The 19,028-nt window shown below is 38.3% G+C and overlaps 1 protein-coding gene and 1 pseudogene across 1 annotated transcript in view; one reads left to right on the forward strand and one right to left on the reverse strand.

The window, feature by feature from the left end:
• Positions 1-2,209: 2,209 nt before the first annotated feature.
• Positions 2,210-19,028, forward strand: part of DLGAP5 (DLG associated protein 5) — a 40,104-nt gene continuing 23,285 nt past the window's right edge. Inside the window, exons 1-10 of the mRNA XM_060096180.1 lie at positions 2,210-2,354; positions 4,794-5,032; positions 7,371-7,564; positions 11,150-11,212; positions 12,667-12,751; positions 12,825-12,944; positions 14,262-14,332; positions 16,185-16,459; positions 17,207-17,331; positions 17,725-17,851. Coding sequence (XP_059952163.1) covers positions 4,795-5,032; positions 7,371-7,564; positions 11,150-11,212; positions 12,667-12,751; positions 12,825-12,944; positions 14,262-14,332; positions 16,185-16,459; positions 17,207-17,331; positions 17,725-17,851 — 1,298 coding nt within the window. The 5' untranslated portion in view covers positions 2,210-2,354; position 4,794. The remainder of the gene's footprint in view (positions 2,355-4,793; positions 5,033-7,370; positions 7,565-11,149; positions 11,213-12,666; positions 12,752-12,824; positions 12,945-14,261; positions 14,333-16,184; positions 16,460-17,206; positions 17,332-17,724; positions 17,852-19,028) is intronic.
• LOC132489160 (large ribosomal subunit protein eL43-like) lies at positions 4,376-4,642 on the reverse strand (annotated as a pseudogene).

The following is a 19,028-nucleotide window of genomic DNA, read 5'->3' on the forward strand; positions in this document are numbered from 1 at the left end:
CAATGTAAGACCTGAAACTACAAAACTCCTAGAAGAAAACATAGGCAGTATCCTCTTTACATTGGTCTTAGCAATTATTTTTTGGATATGTGTCCTCAGGCAAGGGCAACAAAAGCAAACTAAAAATTTTTTGCACAGTGAAGGAAACCACCAACAAAATGGAAAGGCAACCTATTGAATGGGAGAAGATACTTGCAAAAGATATATCCAAAAAGCGGTTGATATCCAAATATATAAAGAACTCATACAACTCAATATCAAAAAGACAAACAATCTGATTACAAAAGAGGACCTGAATAGACATTTTTCCAAAGAAGACATATAGATGGCCAATAGACACATGAAAATGTGCTCAGCCTCCCTTATCATCAGGGAAATATTGATACAAATCAAAACCACAATGAGCTACAACCTCACACCTGTCAGAATGACTATTATCAAAAAGACAAGAAACAAGTGTTGGCAAGGATGTAGAGAAAAGGGAACACTTTTGCACTGTTAGTGGAAATGTAAGTTGGTGCAGGCACTATGGAAAACAGTATGGAGGTTCCATAAAAAAGTAAAAATAGAACTACCAGTGATTAGATCCAGTGATTCCACTTCTGGGTATTTATCTGTAGAAAATGAAAACATTATTCAGAAAATATATACCCCTGTGTTCATTGCAGCACTATTTACAATAGCCAAAATATGGAAGCAACCTAAATGTCTATCAATGGATGAGTCGGTGGTATAATAAGATGTAGTATACACAGACACACAGACACACAGACACACATACACACACAGGAATGATACTCAACCATTAAAAAAGAATGAAATCTTGCCATTTGTGGCAACATAGATGGAACTGGAGGGTAATATGCTAAATGAAATAAGTCAAACAGAGAAAAACAAATACCATATGATTTCATTTATATATAAAAATCAAACCAAACAAACAAACAAAACAAAACAGAAACAGACTCATAGATACAGAAAGCAAACTGTTCGTTGCCCAGGGAGGTAGTGTCAGGGAAAGGACCAAATAGGTGAAGGGGATTAAGAGGTAAAAGTTTTCAGCTAGAAAACAAATGTCATAGAATATGGTAAATAATATTATAACAACTTTGTATGGTGACTGATGGTAACTGGATTTAGTGTGGTGATCATTTCATAATGTATAAAAATATTGAATCACTATGTTGTACACCTGAAACTAATACTGTGTTAATTAGAACTCAGTTAAAAAAAAATTCCACACCTACATTTATTTCCCCAAGAGAAATAAAACATGACCACAAAAAGACTTGTACAAGAATGTTTATAGCAACTTTATTCATAATAGCTAAAAATTGGAACAATCCAATATCCATCAATAGGAGAATGGATAAGCAAATTATTCAATGGAATACTTTTCAGCAATAAAAACAACGGCTGATTCTTGTAACAGTAGGGATGGATCTCGAAAACATTACATTGGGAGAAAGAAGGCAGACAAGAAAGAGTACCTACCAATCCTATTTTTAAGGTGATAGAAATCAGAAGAGTGATTGCCTAAGCTGTGGGAGATTTGGAAGGGGGCTTGAGAGAACCGGGTGATGGAAGTGCTCTATATCCTGATTGGGTGGTGGTTACACAGCTGTTTACATTTAGCAAAACTCATCAAATCATATACTAAAAAAACTATGCTTTTCACTGTATTTGATAATTTTACCTCTATTTAAAAAGAAAAAAAAAAGGACGAGAAAAAAAAAAAGACTGGTAACGCTGAAAGGTAACAGTAAAAGATGTAAGGAGAAATTTGATGTGGTGATAAGCCCTTTCTTTAAAACGTTAAGTGAAGAAAATATTCCAATAAGCTCTGCTGGATTTATGTAATTAAACAAGGACATTAAAAAGCCCTGCAGACTCTGAGTCCCCTCTCCTCCGTCCGAGTTCCTCTGTCTTTTCTCGGATACCCGCGAGGCCCCGGGAACTCCAGGGCGGTTTCTGGCGTATCCTCTGTCAACCGCCGGCAATTGTAGCTCCCCGCCAGCCCCAGCGTTCCTACCGCTCCGCCCCTCATCAATATCGCATCGCGGACCCGCCCATTGATTCAGCTCACAGCTACCCTTTGAACGGTCAGTTCACCTTTCAATCAATTCAAATATAGCAAGGAGCGAACCAATCGCAAGCCTCGTCGAAGGGAAGAGGCGCGTACTTTTACAGGAAGTGTTGCTTAAAATACCTCCAATCAGAAGTTCGGTGTGGGAAGTTTGAATTTTGCCGAGTCTTGTAGGCATTCCTTCTTCGGAGGCGGCGGTGGTCTTCCAGGCCCAGAGGGTTCCTTTACTTTTAGTTTGGTTGAGGTTTCACGCTAGAAGCTGCCTCAGGTAGGTGGATGTTGGGGAGTTGGGGGAGGGCGCTGGTCCGCTTCCTTCTAGAAGGTCTAGAAGGGTCGGAGGACCGGCGGCTGCGAGCTGGACGCCGCTCAGGGGAGGCTCCTCTTAGGACCGTGTTACCTGTCCTTCCCGAAGCTGATGACGCAGTCCTTCGGAAGAGTAAATATTTGTTGCCATGATCTGTGTAGCAGCATCAGTTCACCACCGGGGCGTTATTGGCTTTGGGCCCCAACATTATGCCAGTGCCTCTTTCCAGGTTCTATGACAACTAAAAACGCCTGGGTTGACAACCTTGGCAAGCAACACTAAGGCATTCTAGACTTTCAAGCTGGAAGAAACTCCAGTCAGCCAAAGAAGAGAACTTAGATATGTGTGAAGAGCCAAGCTGCCTGGCTTGAGATTCCAGCTCCACTACCTTTTAGCTGTGCAAATGTGGGCAGTTAATTTACCTCATCTGTATAACGGCAGTTATACTAAATACCTTTTAGGGTTTAGGTGATAATTAAATATGCCTTCGGTGTTAGTTCTCTCTCTCTCTCTCTCTCTCTCTCTCTCTCTCTTGCCGTGTATAGTTCTGTGCTGTATTTTTAAATACCTAATACGTAATTTTAATTTTTCTTTAATATTTGCGGGAAGTGGCAAATCAAACAGTAGAGGAGAGTTCTTGATTAAAAAAGCACAGTCCTTGGTCACTTCCCCTGGGCCCTTAAAGGAGAATGTTATTAGCATCCAGGTCAGATGAATTCTCGTTTTTATACTTTGTTGATTGCCTAAAATCATACAACATTTTAATTTGTTGCATTTCTTGTGCAGTTTTTTTTATTTGCATTTTTTTAGTGGACTCTTTTCTTGTTGTTGAAGGTATAGTGTGCTTATATATATATTTTTTAAATAGACCTTTATTGGAGTATAATTGCTTCACAATACTGTGTTAGTTTCTGTTGCACAGCAAAGTGAATCAGTCATATGCATACATATATCCCCATATCCCCTCCCTCTTGAGCCTCCCTCCCACCCTCCCTATGCCACCCCTCTAGGTGGTCACAAAGCACCGAGCTGATCTCCCTGTGCTATGCAGCTGCTTCCCACTAGCTATCTATTTTACATTTGGTAGTGTATATATGTCCATGCTACTCTCACTTCGCCCCAGCTTCCCCCTCCCACCCCATGTCCTCAAGTCCATTCTCTATGTCTACCTCTTTATTCCTGCCCTAACTTTCTAATGGCAGACCTCCATCCTTTTTTTTCCCCCCTTCTCTTTTAAGCTGGCAAGACTTTTCCCTGGAGAATCAGTCCTCTTTCTCCAGTTTGGCTTGGTTGTTCTCCATACCAGCTGTGTAGGAGATGCCTTTAGACTTTCCACTTTCCTTTATTCTTTTCCTCAGTTGGATCCACGATTTCTTGGAACCCATGACATTGTCTTTCTTGTTCTCCCAAGGATCTTTCTAAGAAAAGAGCATATGCCAAGTAAACTGTATGATTTCTTACATGTCCGAAAAGAATTTTATTCTGCCCTCACCAGGGCAAACTGATATGATTATCCTTCTGCATCACCATGGTACTTCTGAAAACCCTTCTTTTTCTCAATCTCATATATCTAACTTCCTATTTATCATTCCTACCTACCTAATAAGCATCTTGTGTGTTTTGTTTGTTTTGTTTATTGGCTTGAGAAAAAAATGCCAGCCTGCCTGCATTCATCACCAGGGGAAAGTTAAGGAAACTATTCTGTATACTATATCCCTATTTTCACCTTTACTTCCTACTCTATTTTGCAGTGTTCTCTATGGTAAGCCTAGACCCTCTTATTTATATTCTGGACTTTAGCTTCCTGGGCTTCACTTCATCTGTCAAGCAAGTTCCTGTTCAGAACCCCAAAATAGGTTGTAGTGTTTTATCTTTTGATAACCTCCTTCCCACTCTTCAGTCACATATTTATTCCATTCTGTATTTTTTTATTATGTAAATTAACCCATTTATTATAGGCTAGCAATGTTTCAAACGGTGGCCTTCTACTGGCCCTTCAGTTCCTTCAGTCTTCTGGTGACTTTACTGTGACGGCAGAAGTGGTGTTGTAGGTCCAGGCACTATCAGCCACCGTTTTCATGCAGGAAATGCCAAATGCCCACAGCTTGTCTCTTCATCTTGGTTTTGCCACAGGAGCAAGTGTGCTAGGCGTGCTGACTGATTTCAATTTTCTTCACCATTTTCCTGAGGGAGGCACCATAATGGGTCCCGTATTTACCCACGATTCTGACCTTCTTGGTGCATTTAGCCATGTTGCCACAACCTAGGTCTGAGCCCAGAGAGCTGTATTTTAATATTTTTATTTCAGAAGACTCTAGGGTAGGAGGTGAACTGGAATCCTAACTTTTTACATAATCAAATGAAATTTCATGCAAGTTGGTCTTTCTCTCTTTTTCCTGATAGGATGGCTTCATCACATTTTGCCAGTCGACACAGAAAGGAATTAAGTACCGACATGATTAGAACTAAAATTGCTCATAGGAAATCACTGTCTCAGAAAGAAAACAGACATAAGGAATATGAACGAAATAGACACTTTGGTTTGAAAGATGTCAACGTTCCAGCCTTGGAAGGTAGAATTCTTCTTGAATTAGATGAGACATCTCATGAGCTTGTTCCAGAAAAGGCCGATGTCAAGCCAAGTAAGTAAAAGTCTATTGTAGTTTCAAGTGTTTGAAGAGTGAATAAAAGTTGGTTTAATACCTGAGGTTAAAAACAACCCTGACGAGAAGAATGGAGTTTTGAAATGCCATTCTAAATAACTTGGTGTTTTCTACAACTAAATACTGTCTATTTCAAGTAAAGGCTGTGTTGGGAATTCCCAGATGGTCCAGTAGTTAGGACTCCACACTTCCACTGCCAGGGGCCCGAGTTTGATCCCTGGTTGGGGAACTAAGATCCTGCAGGCTGCCTGGTGTGCCCCCCTCCCCCCCCAAAAAAAGCACTCAAGTAAAGGCTGTGGACGTCCTAGCTAGGCTAAAGCCATTCGCCTGTGGAGTATTATAACACTTTTTACCTATATGGCCTTACAGGAATCCTAAAGTTCTTATTTCTGGAGCTTGGATAAGATAAATATTGACAAGATAAATTGATAAGGGACATAAAAATAGAACTGATTGAAGTATCCATGAAGTAAGGGTACTTTGCCAATGGGGACACTTCTTAGAGGGAAGAGCAAAGGATTCATCCCTGTAGTTTGCCCAAAAGGATTTGGGGTAATTAGTAGGGAAAGAACCAACCAGAAAAGAGAATGATCTCAGCAAGAGATAAAAATAATAAAAATGAATGTCTTAGAAGGCAAGGGATGCTATAGAAAAGAAGGAAGAGAACTGGGAAATGACATGCATTTAATCGGAAGGACTTATTGGACTCCTGTTTAGCTGTGTTTATGTAGCAGGCACTAGGATCTAGATTGCAGTGAAATAAAGCAAGGATAAATTGTAAAGAAATGGCAGAAAGATGAAGTCTTAGAAGTTTTATAGAGAAAGAAATGAGATGTCAAGTTGTTTTATGTGTTCACTACTTCAGTTTTATCATTTTTCCAGAACCAGTGTAATGTGTGACACGTACAAGACACTCAACATATTCAGCTTAATTGCTTCTGTAAAAGGGGAGGTTGGGCTAAACTATTTCTTCCAGACTTGTAATTTTTGTGATTCTAAAGGAAAGTGAGAGAAAGGAATTGGATTAAAGTGTCATAGGGTACTTTTTTGTTTTTGAGATGAAGTGATCAGTTTATGTTTGAAGGTCAAAGGAAGTGGGTTTGGTGGTTGAGGGGGATAGAGTAAAGAATAACATCTCTTAGGAGTTCAGAGGAAATGAACACTGGGTCGTAGGATTATATAGGATGGCCTTTGAAGGAAGAACTAGACATTTTCTGTCTGAGAAGAGGTGACATTACCTTCTGAGTTGTCTCCTTGCCTCTACTCGTACCCTCTCAAACGCTTCTTTCCTCGATCAAAATCTTTCAAACAAAATTTAACCTTGTCAGTATGCTATTAGAATATCTTTTATTCCTCATTTGCGAAGGCCTGGAGGTGGGAGTGGGTGTGGTATGTTCCAGAGAAAGCAAGTAGGTAAGCATGGCTAGAGAAGGCAAACAGGTTAGCTCCCATAGAGCCCTGAGGGCCATCATTATAAGGACATAGGCTTTTTTTTTTTTTTGGCTGTGCTGGGTCTTAGTTGCGGCACGCGGGCTTCTTAGTTGTGGCACATGGGCTTCTCTCATTGCGGTGCCTGGGCTCAGTAGTTTCAGTACACAGGCTTAGTTGCGGTATGTGGGATCTTAGTTCCCCGACCAGGGATTGAACCCGGGCCCCCTGCATTGGGAGTCTTAACCACTGGACCATCAGAGAAGTCCCTGTTTTGATTATTGTAAAGGATCTGCTTCTAAGGTGACTCATTCACATTACCAGCAAGATGATGCTGGCTTTTGGCAGGAGGCCTTAGTTCTTTGTCATGTGGACATCTCCATGGGGCCGCTTGAGTCTCCTTAAGGTTCCACGTGGCCACTGGCTTCCCCCCAGAGCAAGTGATCCAAGAGAGAGCAGGACAAAAGCTGCGATGTCTTTAATGACCTAGTTGTGGGAGTCGTTCTCTATCATTTCCACAGTACTTTCTTGGTTACACAGGTCAGCCCTATTCAGTATGGGAGGGGATGACACAAGGCATGTCTACCAGGAGGTGAGAATCACTGGAGGTCAGCTTGGAGGCTGACTATCATAGAAGCTAATTAATTTAAAAGTGAAGTAATACATGCCTAGTACATAGTAAACAGTTATATATTTGAACAAATGAAGGTGAAAGAAATAGGAATTTTAAAATAGGGGTGGAAATAACTTGAAGTGCTAAGGAATTAACAAGAAGTTACTAAAAGCATTTCTTAGCAACAGTTGAAGTTAGAAGTTAAGATGTTTGCCTAACTTTTTATCTGAAATGTTTTATATATTGTTTTTTTCTTTTTTTCTTTTTCCTACTTAGAGTCAGTGAAAACTATTCTAGGTGATCAACGAAAACAAATGCTCCAAAAATACAAAGAAGAAAAGCAGCTTCAAAAATTGAAAGAGCAGAGAGAGAAAGCTAAACGAGGAGTATTTAAAGTGGGTCTTTATAGACCTGATATTCCTTGTTTTCTTTTCTCAAACCAGAGTACTATGAAAGCTGAGCCAAAAAAGGTAAGTTTAGTATCCTAACTTGATATAGAGGAATAGTTCCTTTTAACTGGAATTTTCTTTAGGAGATTAGATGACTAAAATAACCATTTCCCGAGTCCCTTTATTCATTTAATTAGTTGGTAGGAGGTGGGAATGACATAATAGTAACTCAGAAGATGAAAACAGGGTCTCTTGATGTAGCTATATTTAGGTTGAGATTGGATAAAACTAGGAAAGCTGGTAGAGCCAGGCTGAACAGTGAATGCTATACCAAAGTATTTGGCATTTATCTTCTAGATATGGAGAGTCAAGGGAGGTTTATAAACGAGGTTGTACCATTATCAAAGTAATACTCAGGGAAGATTAGCCTGGACTTGAGGATTATAGTCTAGAAAGGGAAGCATTTACAGATAGGAAGACCAGTTGTGAGTCTATATTGTGAATATTCTGTATAGAATAGGTGAGATGAGATAAGTGGACTGAGCCATTGGTTTAAAAGAAGAAATAGGTGGCTTCCCTGGTGGCGCAGTGGTTGAGAGTCCGCCTGCCCATGCAGGGGACACGGGTTCGTGCCCCGGTCCAGGAAGATCCCACATGTCGCGGAGCGGCTAGGCCCGTGAGCCATGGCCGCTGAGCCTGTGCGTCCAGAGCCTGTGCTCTGCAGCGGGAGAGGCCACAACAGTGAGAGGCCCGCGTACCGCAAAAAAAAAAAAAAAAAAAAAAAAAAAAGAGGTTTAAGACATCATTTTTCTGGAGATATAATTGACATATTTGTTTCAGGTGTACAACATAATGATTCATTATTTGTATACATTACAAGATGATCACCACACTTAGTCTAGTTACCATCCATCACCACACATAGTTACAAAACTTTTTTTCTTGTGATGAGAACATTTCAGATATACTCTCTTAGCAACTTTCAAATATGCAATACAGTATTATTAACTGTAGTCACCAAACTGTGTATTACATTCCCAGGACTTACTTATTTTAAACCTGGAAGTTTGTACTTTTTGACCACCTTCACCCATTTCACCTACCCTGCACCTCACTCAAGCGATGGACACTTGAGTTGTTTACAAGTCTTGGCTATTGTAAATAATGCTGCAATGTACATGGGGATACATATATCTTTTTGAGTTAGTGTTTTCATTTCCTTTAGATAAATACTCAGAATTGGAAATGCTGGATCGTATGGTAGTTCTAACTTTAATTTTTTGAGGATCCTCCATACTGTTTTCCATAGTGGCTGCACCAATTTACATTCCTACCAACAGTGCTCAGGGGTTCCCATTTCTCCATATCCTCACCAACACTTATTATTTCTTGTCTTTTTGATAACAGCCATTCTAACAGGTGTCATGTAAGACATTTTAAGAGATAAATTTGATAGGACTGGTGACCAAGTAGATGGTGAGGGGTGGAGGAAGTTGAAGAGTTAGAGATAAGATGGTGATTCTGAAGATAATAGTTTGATCAATAATACAAATTTTGCTGCTGCTAAAAGAGATGAGGAAGGCAAGAAAAGCTTAAATGGGTGAATATTAATACCCTTTTTAAAAAAATCCTATTTGGGCCATCTAGACATCAGGCGGTTGGGAATGAAAATTGGGAAATCAGGATGGGGATCCATGCTATGATGTGGATTTTGGATATGATATTGGGAGTATGAATGGACACTTAAGCTGTAGGACTAAATGAGACCATTCCAATTAGGATATATAAAATTATGAAAGAGTGAGGTCTAGAGAACGCCTTTAGGTGGGCAGTGATAGGCTGAAAAGGGCTGGGCAGAGTGGCAGTGAGCTAAAGTGGAGGATAGAAGCTAAAGGAGGGGTGATCTAAAGAGAATGGTTAGTGAATCAGGAAGGATGAAGTTTGAACAGGTCAGTTGGATTTGTAAACTTGCTAGTCACTGGTGATTTGCTATTTATTTATTTATTTTATTATTTATTTATTTATTTATTTATGGCTGCATTGGCTCTTCATTGCTGTGTGCGGGCTCTCTACTTGCGGTGAGCAGGGGCTACTCTTCGTCGTGCGCAGCCTTCTCACTGAGGTGGCTTCTCGTTGCGGAGCATGGGCTCTAGGCGCGTGGGCTTCAGTAGTTGTGGCATGCAGGCTCAGTTGTTGTGGCTCGTGGGCCCTAGAGCGCAGGCTCAGTATTTGTGTCGCACAGGTTTCGTTGCTCCGCGGCATGTGGGATCTTCCCGGACCAGGGCTTGAACCCGTGTCCCCTGCATTGGCAGGCGGAGTCTTAACCACTGCGCCACCAGGGAAGTCTCTGATTTGCTATTTAAAGATATGTATAAAAGATCTCATTGACTGTATACTCATTCCTGATTTAAATAAGAACTGAATAATATAAAGGCCGAAGATATTGCTTGTTTTTCTAGGCTTCATGAATCTCAATGATTCATTTGACAGATCTTTGATTTATTTACTCTGTATGATCTTAGGACACTGTAGAAGAGACCAAAATTAATAAACTGTAGTTCATGGTGGAAGGATACAGATAAATATGCTCTTTATATTAGAGGAGGGATAGATTGTTTATATTTGGAGGAACATCAAAGAAGACCTCTTGGAAGGGATTAGGTTTAAGCTGTCTTTTTAGGAATATGTAGATACCAATCATTGGTCTACACTGTAAGCAACTATTTTAAAATATCTTAAAAATATATGTAGGAGGAACAAGAGACACATCGTTGTGGGTTTGTTTTTTTTTTTTTAATTTTGGCTGCATTGGGTTTTCGTTGCTGCATGTGGGCTTCTCTAGTTGTGGTGCACGGGTGTAGTTGCGCCATGGCATGTGGGATCTTAGTTCCCCAACCACGGATCAAACCCATGTCCCCTGCATTGGAAGGTGGATTCTTAACCACTGGACCACTGGGGAAGTCCCTGATTATGTTTCTTAAGAAATTTTACAGAGTTGATAAATAACCTTATAATTTTTTAATTGGTCTTTCTCATGCTAAATTTTTTTCACATTTTGTGATTAGGTCTCCATTTTCTTACTGACAATGGACAGGTGTATAATCATGAGATTTGAAGGCATATTGTCAAAGCTAGGGATGTAAGCTGTACAGTATCTTTTCATAAACAGAAAACAAAAGATCCTAATACTCTAGTTTGTTCATCTACCCCCTTTCAAATATGTCTAGCTAATCATATTAATGAGGATCCTAATACTTGGAAAATATGCTTTGAAATTTCTTCTCTTTCCTCATTGAGAAATATGGGTAAGTTTTGAAGTTATTAACTTAAACATAATTTAAATTAAGCCAGAACCAGAAAAAACAATAACTTAGGGAATTCCCTGGCAGTCCAGGGGTTAGGACTCAGTGCTTTCACTGCCAGAGGCCGGGGTTCAATCCCTGGTTGGGGAACTAAGACACGCAAGCTGCACGGCATGGCCAAAAAAATTAAAATTTAAATTAAAAAAAAATTGATTTAAGTTAGCACGTATCTTTTTGCCATAAATGATTAAGGATAAAATTTAACTTTAAAATGGAAACTTTATTTCATAATGAAACATGGAAGTAAATTTTGCCAGTTTATTTATTTATTTTTTTAACTTTATCTTCTTTTGACTGTTTTAAGGCTGTTCCATCTTCTGTACGGATTACAAGGTCAAAGGCCAAAGACCAAGTGGAGCTGACAAAGGTATAGTTGATAGTTAGTAGGTCATTGTTACTAAAATGACAAATTGTACTTTTTTTCCTCAGAGTAAGTAAATTTATTTTTAATCTAATACCGTCTTCAAGCACAGTGATTATTTTTCTAGAGTCAATAGTACTACCAAAATCACTGTTTTGGTTTGGTGGCAGAGCAGATCTGGCCAGATGCTAAGGAAATAGTCACTTAAAGTATTCTTTGCCCAGACATCCCTTATGAGATCTATACTAAACTCTGTGCCACACTCTTTTTTTGTTTGTTTGTTTACCGGGCTTCTATTATGCATCCCATGTCACCATGAAGTGCAGATAGGAATATAAAGCATACAGGGTGAGTGTTATAAACTTATGGGTCTTCAAAACACGGTTATGGATAAACTTATTAGGAGGATTACTAAAATAAAGTCAAGTGGGCAAAGAGGGAAATAGTATGCCTCTTTGTCAGGTGAGGAAGCTAAGTTTCATGTATTCAATGAATCTGAGTCACTACCATGTTCCTCTAGGCTCGAGAATATAACTGAGCAAAACAAACAAAATTCCCTGTTTTCAAGGAGCTTACATGAGAGATAGCACTAAAAAAAGAACTATATAGTGTGTCAGATGGTCAAAAGTATTAAGTATTATGGAGGAGATTAAAAAGAAGAAGAAGGGAAGTGGGGAGTTTTGAAGTAGGTGTAGGGTGGAATTTTGATCAGGCCTCACTGAGATGGTGGCATTTTATTTTATTTTATTTTTAATAAATTTATTTATTTATTTTTGACTGCATTGGGTCTTCATTGCTGTGCGCGGGCTTTTCTCTAGTTGCAGCGAGCAGGGGCTACTCTTTGTTGTGGTGCGCAGGCTTCTTATTGTGGTGGCTTCTCTTGTTGCAGAGCACGGGCTCTAGGCATGTGGGCTTCAGTACTTGCAGTGCGTGGGCTCAGTAGTTGTGGTTCACGGGCTTAGTTGCTCCGTGGCATGTGGAATTTTCCCAGTCCAAGGCTCAAACCTGTGTCCCCTGCATTGGCAGGGAGATTCTTAACAACTGCGCCACCAGGGAAGTCCCCAGATGGTGGCATTTTAAATGAAGTCTTTAAGGAAGTAGAAGAGTGAACTGTGGGAAAGAGCTTTCTTCCAGGAGAAGAATTTTCTAGACAAAATTCAAAGGTCTTGAATTGAAAACATGTCTGGTATGTTTAAGGAGTCTCAGAAGATTATAGTCAGTTATTTTTTAATAGCTTAGGTTATTAGCATTTTCTAAATTCTAGGATTCTGAAAAAGCTTATAAGGAAATGTATATAATGGAAAACTTGTTTCTTCATCTCATTTTATTTGGGGTAGTGGGTTTTTTGCTGAGTCATTTACAATATCAGGTTTCAGATGAGGGGTCAATTTACACATTAAAAATGTGGTGGTTTGGTTCATTATGCAATTAAATCACATAGTACCTAATCTTTTGAATAGATTGATAATGGGAGTGATGTTAGAGCAATCCGACCTGTTCAAAGACAAGCTTCTGAAAAGAAAGTGTTGGACAAAGAGAAAAAAGGTAAGTTCTGATGTTGCCACAACAATAATTAAAAATTACCACAAACATTTGATTTTATTATTTGTTGCCACAGCTATACAACCTGTAATGCCACCAGTGAGAATGACTCGATCGGCTACTCAAGCAGCAAAGCAGATTGCCAGAACAGTGCCTCCTACTACAGCAAGAAAGCCAGTGACAAGGGCTACTAATGGTAAGAACATTTCTTGATCAGTGGCTGAGCTAGGATGTTTTGGTACTTGAGGTTCTTTGTGTTCAATTTTTAAAAATTAATTAATTTTTGGCTGCATTGGGTCTTTGTTGCTACGCGCGGGCTTTCTCTAGTTGCGGCCAGCAGGGGCTACTCTTCATTGCGGTGCACGGGCTTCTCATTGCATTGGCTTCTCTTGTTGTGGAGCATGGGCTCTAGGCGCACGGGTTCAGTAGTTGTGACACGTGGGCTCAGTAGTTGTGGTGCACGGGCTTAGTTGCTCCGTGTCATGTGGGATCTTCCCAGGCCAGGGGTCGAACCCGTGTCCCCTGCATTGGCAGGTGGATTCTTAACTATTGCAGCACCAGGCAAGTCCCTGTGTTCAATTTTTTAAATCATCATGTACTTCTTTGAGTAGGAGAGGAGGAAACGGAGATTCTAATTCCCGAAGATAGGTTTTGTGCCCCGATATTCCGTTAGCACACAGTGGGTGCTCAAATGTTGAAGTACTGAATCGGTGTAAGCAGTGCTTCAAAGTGAAAAATTAATGGTCCCAATAAGTTACAGTCCATCCATTTGGTGGAATACAATGTAACCATTTAAGAACAATGTATGAAAGAACACTTAATGACATGGTTAATCATATTAAGTGGGCAAAGAAAATCAGCTCAAACTCTGAACAGTATGATTGAAATTCTAAAATATGTATGTGATTGTGAACATAGGAAAAAACTGGGAAAACGTACTCTGAAGTGTCAATAGTGATTACCACTGAGTAGTGTAAGCTTGGGTAAAATTTTTGATTGTTGTTGTTTTTGTGCTCTTTAAAATTTTTTCTAATTTTCTATAATAAATACGTATTTGATATTCAGAGGCAAAAGGTAAAATACCTTAACACTTTTGTTTTGTTTTGTAAATAGATGGCCTAAACTTGGCAGGAAATTTCATCTATTTTTTTCCTATTTTATAACGTGACTTTTAATCATAAAATTCTTTAAGACATACATTCCTATTACCTTTTTTCCTTTCCCAAATTACCTAGTACTTTTTTTCTTTTTTTTCGGTACATGGGCCTCTCACAGCTTCGGCCTCTCCTGTTGTGGAGCACAGGCTCCAGACGCGCAGGCCCAGCGGCCATGGCTCACGGGCCCAGCCGCTCCGCGGCATGTGGGATCCTCCCAGACCGGGGCACGAACCCGCCTCCCCTGCATCGGCAGGCGGACTCTCAACCACTGCGCCACCAGGGAAGCCTCCCTAGTACTTTCAATGCAACATTTTTTATCTAGTCTAAATGGATGGCTTATTTCACTTTTATTTTAGATAATGAAGCAGAAACAGAGACACCAAATCAAGGAAGACCTGCCAAAAAGATAGAAACAAAACCTGACAAGGTAGAGTATAAACATCTGTTTATTTCTAGGTACTTTGAAAATCTCACTGCTACTTTCATAACATTGAAATTAAGCATATAGAAGTGCTTCAAGAAGTTAACTTACATGTGTATTAAAATCTCTTGAACCATAAAGAAGCATCAGGAGGATTTACTGTTGTTTTTCAGGTGTCTTATCCTCAGAGTTTTATAGGTAGAGAAAGCATAATTTGATTAACAGGGAATAGAGAAAAGTGATAAAAACACAGCTGACAGAAACCTTCATGTGGGAACTAGCTAAGAGATAGGATGGAGTAGGGTGAAATGCAATGACTCTGGATTCAGTTAGGCCTGAGTTTGAGTATTGTCTCTGCTTCCAGTTAGCTATATAACCTTGGACAACTTAGGAATTTGTTTTCCCATCTCCAGCCCGTAATGCCTACATAGAGTAGTTTTAAGAATTAAATAACCTAACATTTCTGATAGCGTCTACCATAGTACATGGTAGAGTCTTCAAAAAAGAGACAGAATTTTGAGGCCCCAATGCCTTGTTTTATAATCCATGCTACACAGTTCCTTAACCTTAAGAAAAGTTAGGGACTTCCCTGGTGGCGCAGTGGTTAAGAATCCGCCTGCCACTGCAGGGGACACGGGTTCGAGCCCTGGTCCGGGAAGATCCCACATGCTGTGGAGCAACTAAGCCCGTGTACCACAACTACTGAGCCTGAGCTCTAGAGCCCACGAGCCACAACTACTGAGCCTGCATGCCATAACTACTGAAGCCCATGTGCCTAGAGCCCATGCTTCTCAACAAGAGAAGCCACTGCAATGAGAAGTCCACGCACTGCAATGAAGAGTAGCCCCCGCTCGCTGCAACTAGAGAAAGACTGTGTGCAGCAACGAACACCCAACGCAGCCAAAAATAAATAAATAAATTTATTTTAAAAGAAAAAAAAGACTCATGCCAAAGTATAAGAAATGTGGCTAGATTCTTAACTAAAAATTAAAAATCAGAAATGTAAAAACCTCTAAAAATTATGTTTATATGGGTAGGTGAAATCGGTGAAGGTGGTCAAAAGTTACAAACTTCCAGTTACAAAGTGAGTCCCAGGGATTCACTATAAAATATAGTGACTATGGTTAATAATACTGTGTTGTATATCTGAAAGTTGCTAAGAGGGTAGGTCATTAAAGTTCTCATCACAAGAAAAAAAAATTGTAACTTTGTGTAGTGACAGATGTTCATTAGACTCATCGTATAGATCATTTTGCAATATATACAAATATCAAATCATTATGTTGCACACCTGAAACTAATATAATGTTATATGTCAGTTATATCTCAGTTTTTAAAAAAAACCAAAATAATTAAATTGACAGAAAATAAGCTTCACATTTTATATGGTTAATCTCACTGTGTCACACTGAAAAATATTTTTCTCATATGATAAATTTATTTATAATCAAGGTTATTTTAAAAGAGGATTTGGTCCTTGACAATAGTAGTCATCCAATAAACATTGGATTTCTGATTCTCAACCATTGTAATTATCAACATAATTTAAATAAAAAGGTAAGTATTTGTTAGGTGGGTAATTTTTCCACCTTAGTTTTCATATATTTAATTTTAATACTTAAAACCTATTATTTAGTCCTTTTAATGAGGATTGGTTCTGTCTCTCTCTGGATCATGACAGTGGTTTAGTTAGCTGGCTACTGATTCCATATTTACATTTAATTGTATTTATTTTTTTCTCTTAAATTATGCACAAGGGACACATATCTCAACTTTCATATTTTCAGGCCTGTAAAAATTGGTTTGAATATATCCCCAGAAGAGAAATTCTTACTCCATTCTGTTTCCTCCCATCTAGGCCATTTCTTTTAAAGTTGATAGTGAAGAAAGTACTTTGGATTCACAAACCAGTACAACAATTGGAATGGATCCAGATGGAGTCTTATCAAAAATGGAAAATTTATCTAAGACAAATAGTGCAAAAATGAAGGGGAAGAATTCCTTTGCACCTAAAGATTTTATGTTTCAGCCACTAGATGGTCTGAAGACCTATCAAGTAACACCTATGACTCCCAGAAGTGCCAGTGCTTTCTTGACACCCAGTTATACCTGGACCCCTTTAAACACAGAAGTGTAAGAATTTAATGTTAATAATGAATTCCTTGCTAAGATGGTTAACAAATGCCTTTCTTAGATTTGTCCTGTGCTTTTTAAAAGTTAATATTTAGTTAGTAAATTATATTAATTATAAATCATGAAAATTTGGTCTTTTAAAATATTCTTCAGAAGGCTACAGTAATGTATTTGTTTTGATATTTCCTATACATTGTTTTTATCATTATTTTCATGGTACACTTTGTGTTGTTTTGCTTTTTATAAGTGACTTTATTATAATACTTAGAAATAAATGTTTAGAAGGAAAAAATTTCTATAATACTGTAGTTCAGACATGGTTTGGGGTTTTTTTGTTTGTTTTTTTGCTGAGTATTACTTTAGAAAAACTACTTCTAAAGCCAAAAATAATTAACTTGCAAAGTGGGGGGAAAATCAGTTGGAATCTTTAAGAGAAACAGCAAGGTTGTTTCCCAAAGACTGGCTGGTGGCAAATTTACTAGAAACTGCTCAGCAGCATCCAAGACTATGAGTGCTTATGTTCCATGAAGAGATCTTCACAGTATTTGGATCTCATTATAATTAGTAAAGATGAACATTCCCACTACAGGTGTTTAAATTTTTTCCCCTCCAGAAAGACACATTAAAAAGAAATAGAAACATTTCTATTAAATCCCAGGTTTTTAAAAAGTAACATCATTTTGAAATCCTTCAATTAGATATATGAGGCTCATGTTTCATAAAGTATTTTTTTGCTATTGTTTTTAGTGATAAGACTGAAGCAACAAAAGAAATCTTGGCACAAAAATGTAGAACTTTCTCTGCCAAGACAGTACATCAAGATTCAAGTAAATTACAATGTGCTTTGGGTTCTCTAACAGTTTGGAGTAAAGGTATTGTATTTTAATTAATTTTTTACTGGCTTTTCTGGATTGTGATTTATCAGACATTTGTTTAGAGCCCTTTTCAACATATAGTTCAGGGATGTGATCTCGGGGTCAGGAGAGATGGGAAAACATGGGGAAAGATATCTGGAGAGACAAAGAGTTGGAATATGGAATACAGACTGAGAAGATGGGGGGAAATAAATGTAAATTTGAGGAGATGAATTTAAGGAGACACTTTAGAGGATATGTGGTGAATGAAATCATTGAGTCAGAAATAAAATTTTAAAATTCAACATTGAAAAAAATTAAAGGATTTAAAAAAAATTTTGTCTTGTGGGGGATGTCATTTTCTGAGTTGCTGCTTTGAAATTTATATGTAATATTTTCTTTAATCTATAGAACATGTTTTAAATAAAAATGAAACTACTAATAAAAATTCAGATGGCCTTTCAATAAAAGAAGTCCCGTCACTTGAAGTAAATCAAGATCAGATATCTCAGCCACAACATGATGTGCCATATTTCAGGTTTGTCCATTTGTTCCTAGTGTAAGAATTTTGTATCAATGTCTAGACATTTAAAACCAAAATTACACTATTTTTAACCTGAATATAATAAATGAGTTGGGGGAAATTGAATTTTGGTGATTTTCATTTATCTTTTAAATTTTAATGATTTTTTTTCAGTAACTAGTACATTCATGTGGTTCCTAATTCAAAAGGTAGAAAAAGGTACAAGTGAGAAGTCTTTTTCCCACCTCTGCCTCCCAGGGGATAGTTTGAACCTTCCACGGAGGCAAGTGTTACTCATTTCTTGTGAATATTTCCAGAGGTAGATAATGCATATGTAAACTAATATAAACATATATATATATATTTTTTAACATAAACAAGAGCATACTATTTTGTTTCATTTAATGTTAAATGCAGTAGACATTCCATTTTAGTACTTAAAGAGCTTTCTCACGTTGTTTTGTGTGCGTGTGTTCTTTAATGGCCACATAGTATCCAATAATATGGATGTACCATAATTAATAGGTCCCTGTTGGTGGTTATTTACATTGGGTTCAGTCTCTTACTATTACAATCAAGGCTGCCAACAACAAACTTGTATATGTTTCAATTTTCTCATGTACAAGTATATAAGGACCTCAATTTACATTCCCCCCAGCAAGGTATGGGAGTTCCTATTTTCTCATACCTTTTTTTTTTCCCTCACAAAGAACTAAATTAAAGTTTATTTTATAAAAGAAGGATAATGGGAGATGGTAGGAGGCTCTTTGGCCCACCAAATTATGAGACAGGATTATGTTTCTCTAACTGAATTGAAAATTAACATCCTGTTTGGGGAACTTCAACATGTCACCTAAATGCCTTGGAAGCATATCAGAGGCCTGCATTTCGAGAAAGGCCTTAACATTCCACATCACACAGAAAATGATTACATTCTGTTATCTTTGAATGAATATAGCAAGAAAATTCCCATACCTTTTCCAATACAATGTTAACAATTTTTGAGCTTTACCAATCAAACAGATAAAAAATATTAGCTTTCTCTTGTTTGTTTTATTTATTATTTATTTATTTATTTATTTATTTTTTGGCTGTGCTGCGTGGCATATGAGATCTTAGTTCTCCGACTGGGGATCGAACCTGTGCCCCCTGCAGTGAACGCTCCGAGTCCTAACCACTGGACCACCAGGGA

Source organism: Mesoplodon densirostris, chromosome 4, assembly GCF_025265405.1.
Source record: "Mesoplodon densirostris isolate mMesDen1 chromosome 4, mMesDen1 primary haplotype, whole genome shotgun sequence".
In the NCBI taxonomy this organism is placed as follows: Eukaryota; Metazoa; Chordata; class Mammalia; order Artiodactyla; family Ziphiidae; genus Mesoplodon; species Mesoplodon densirostris.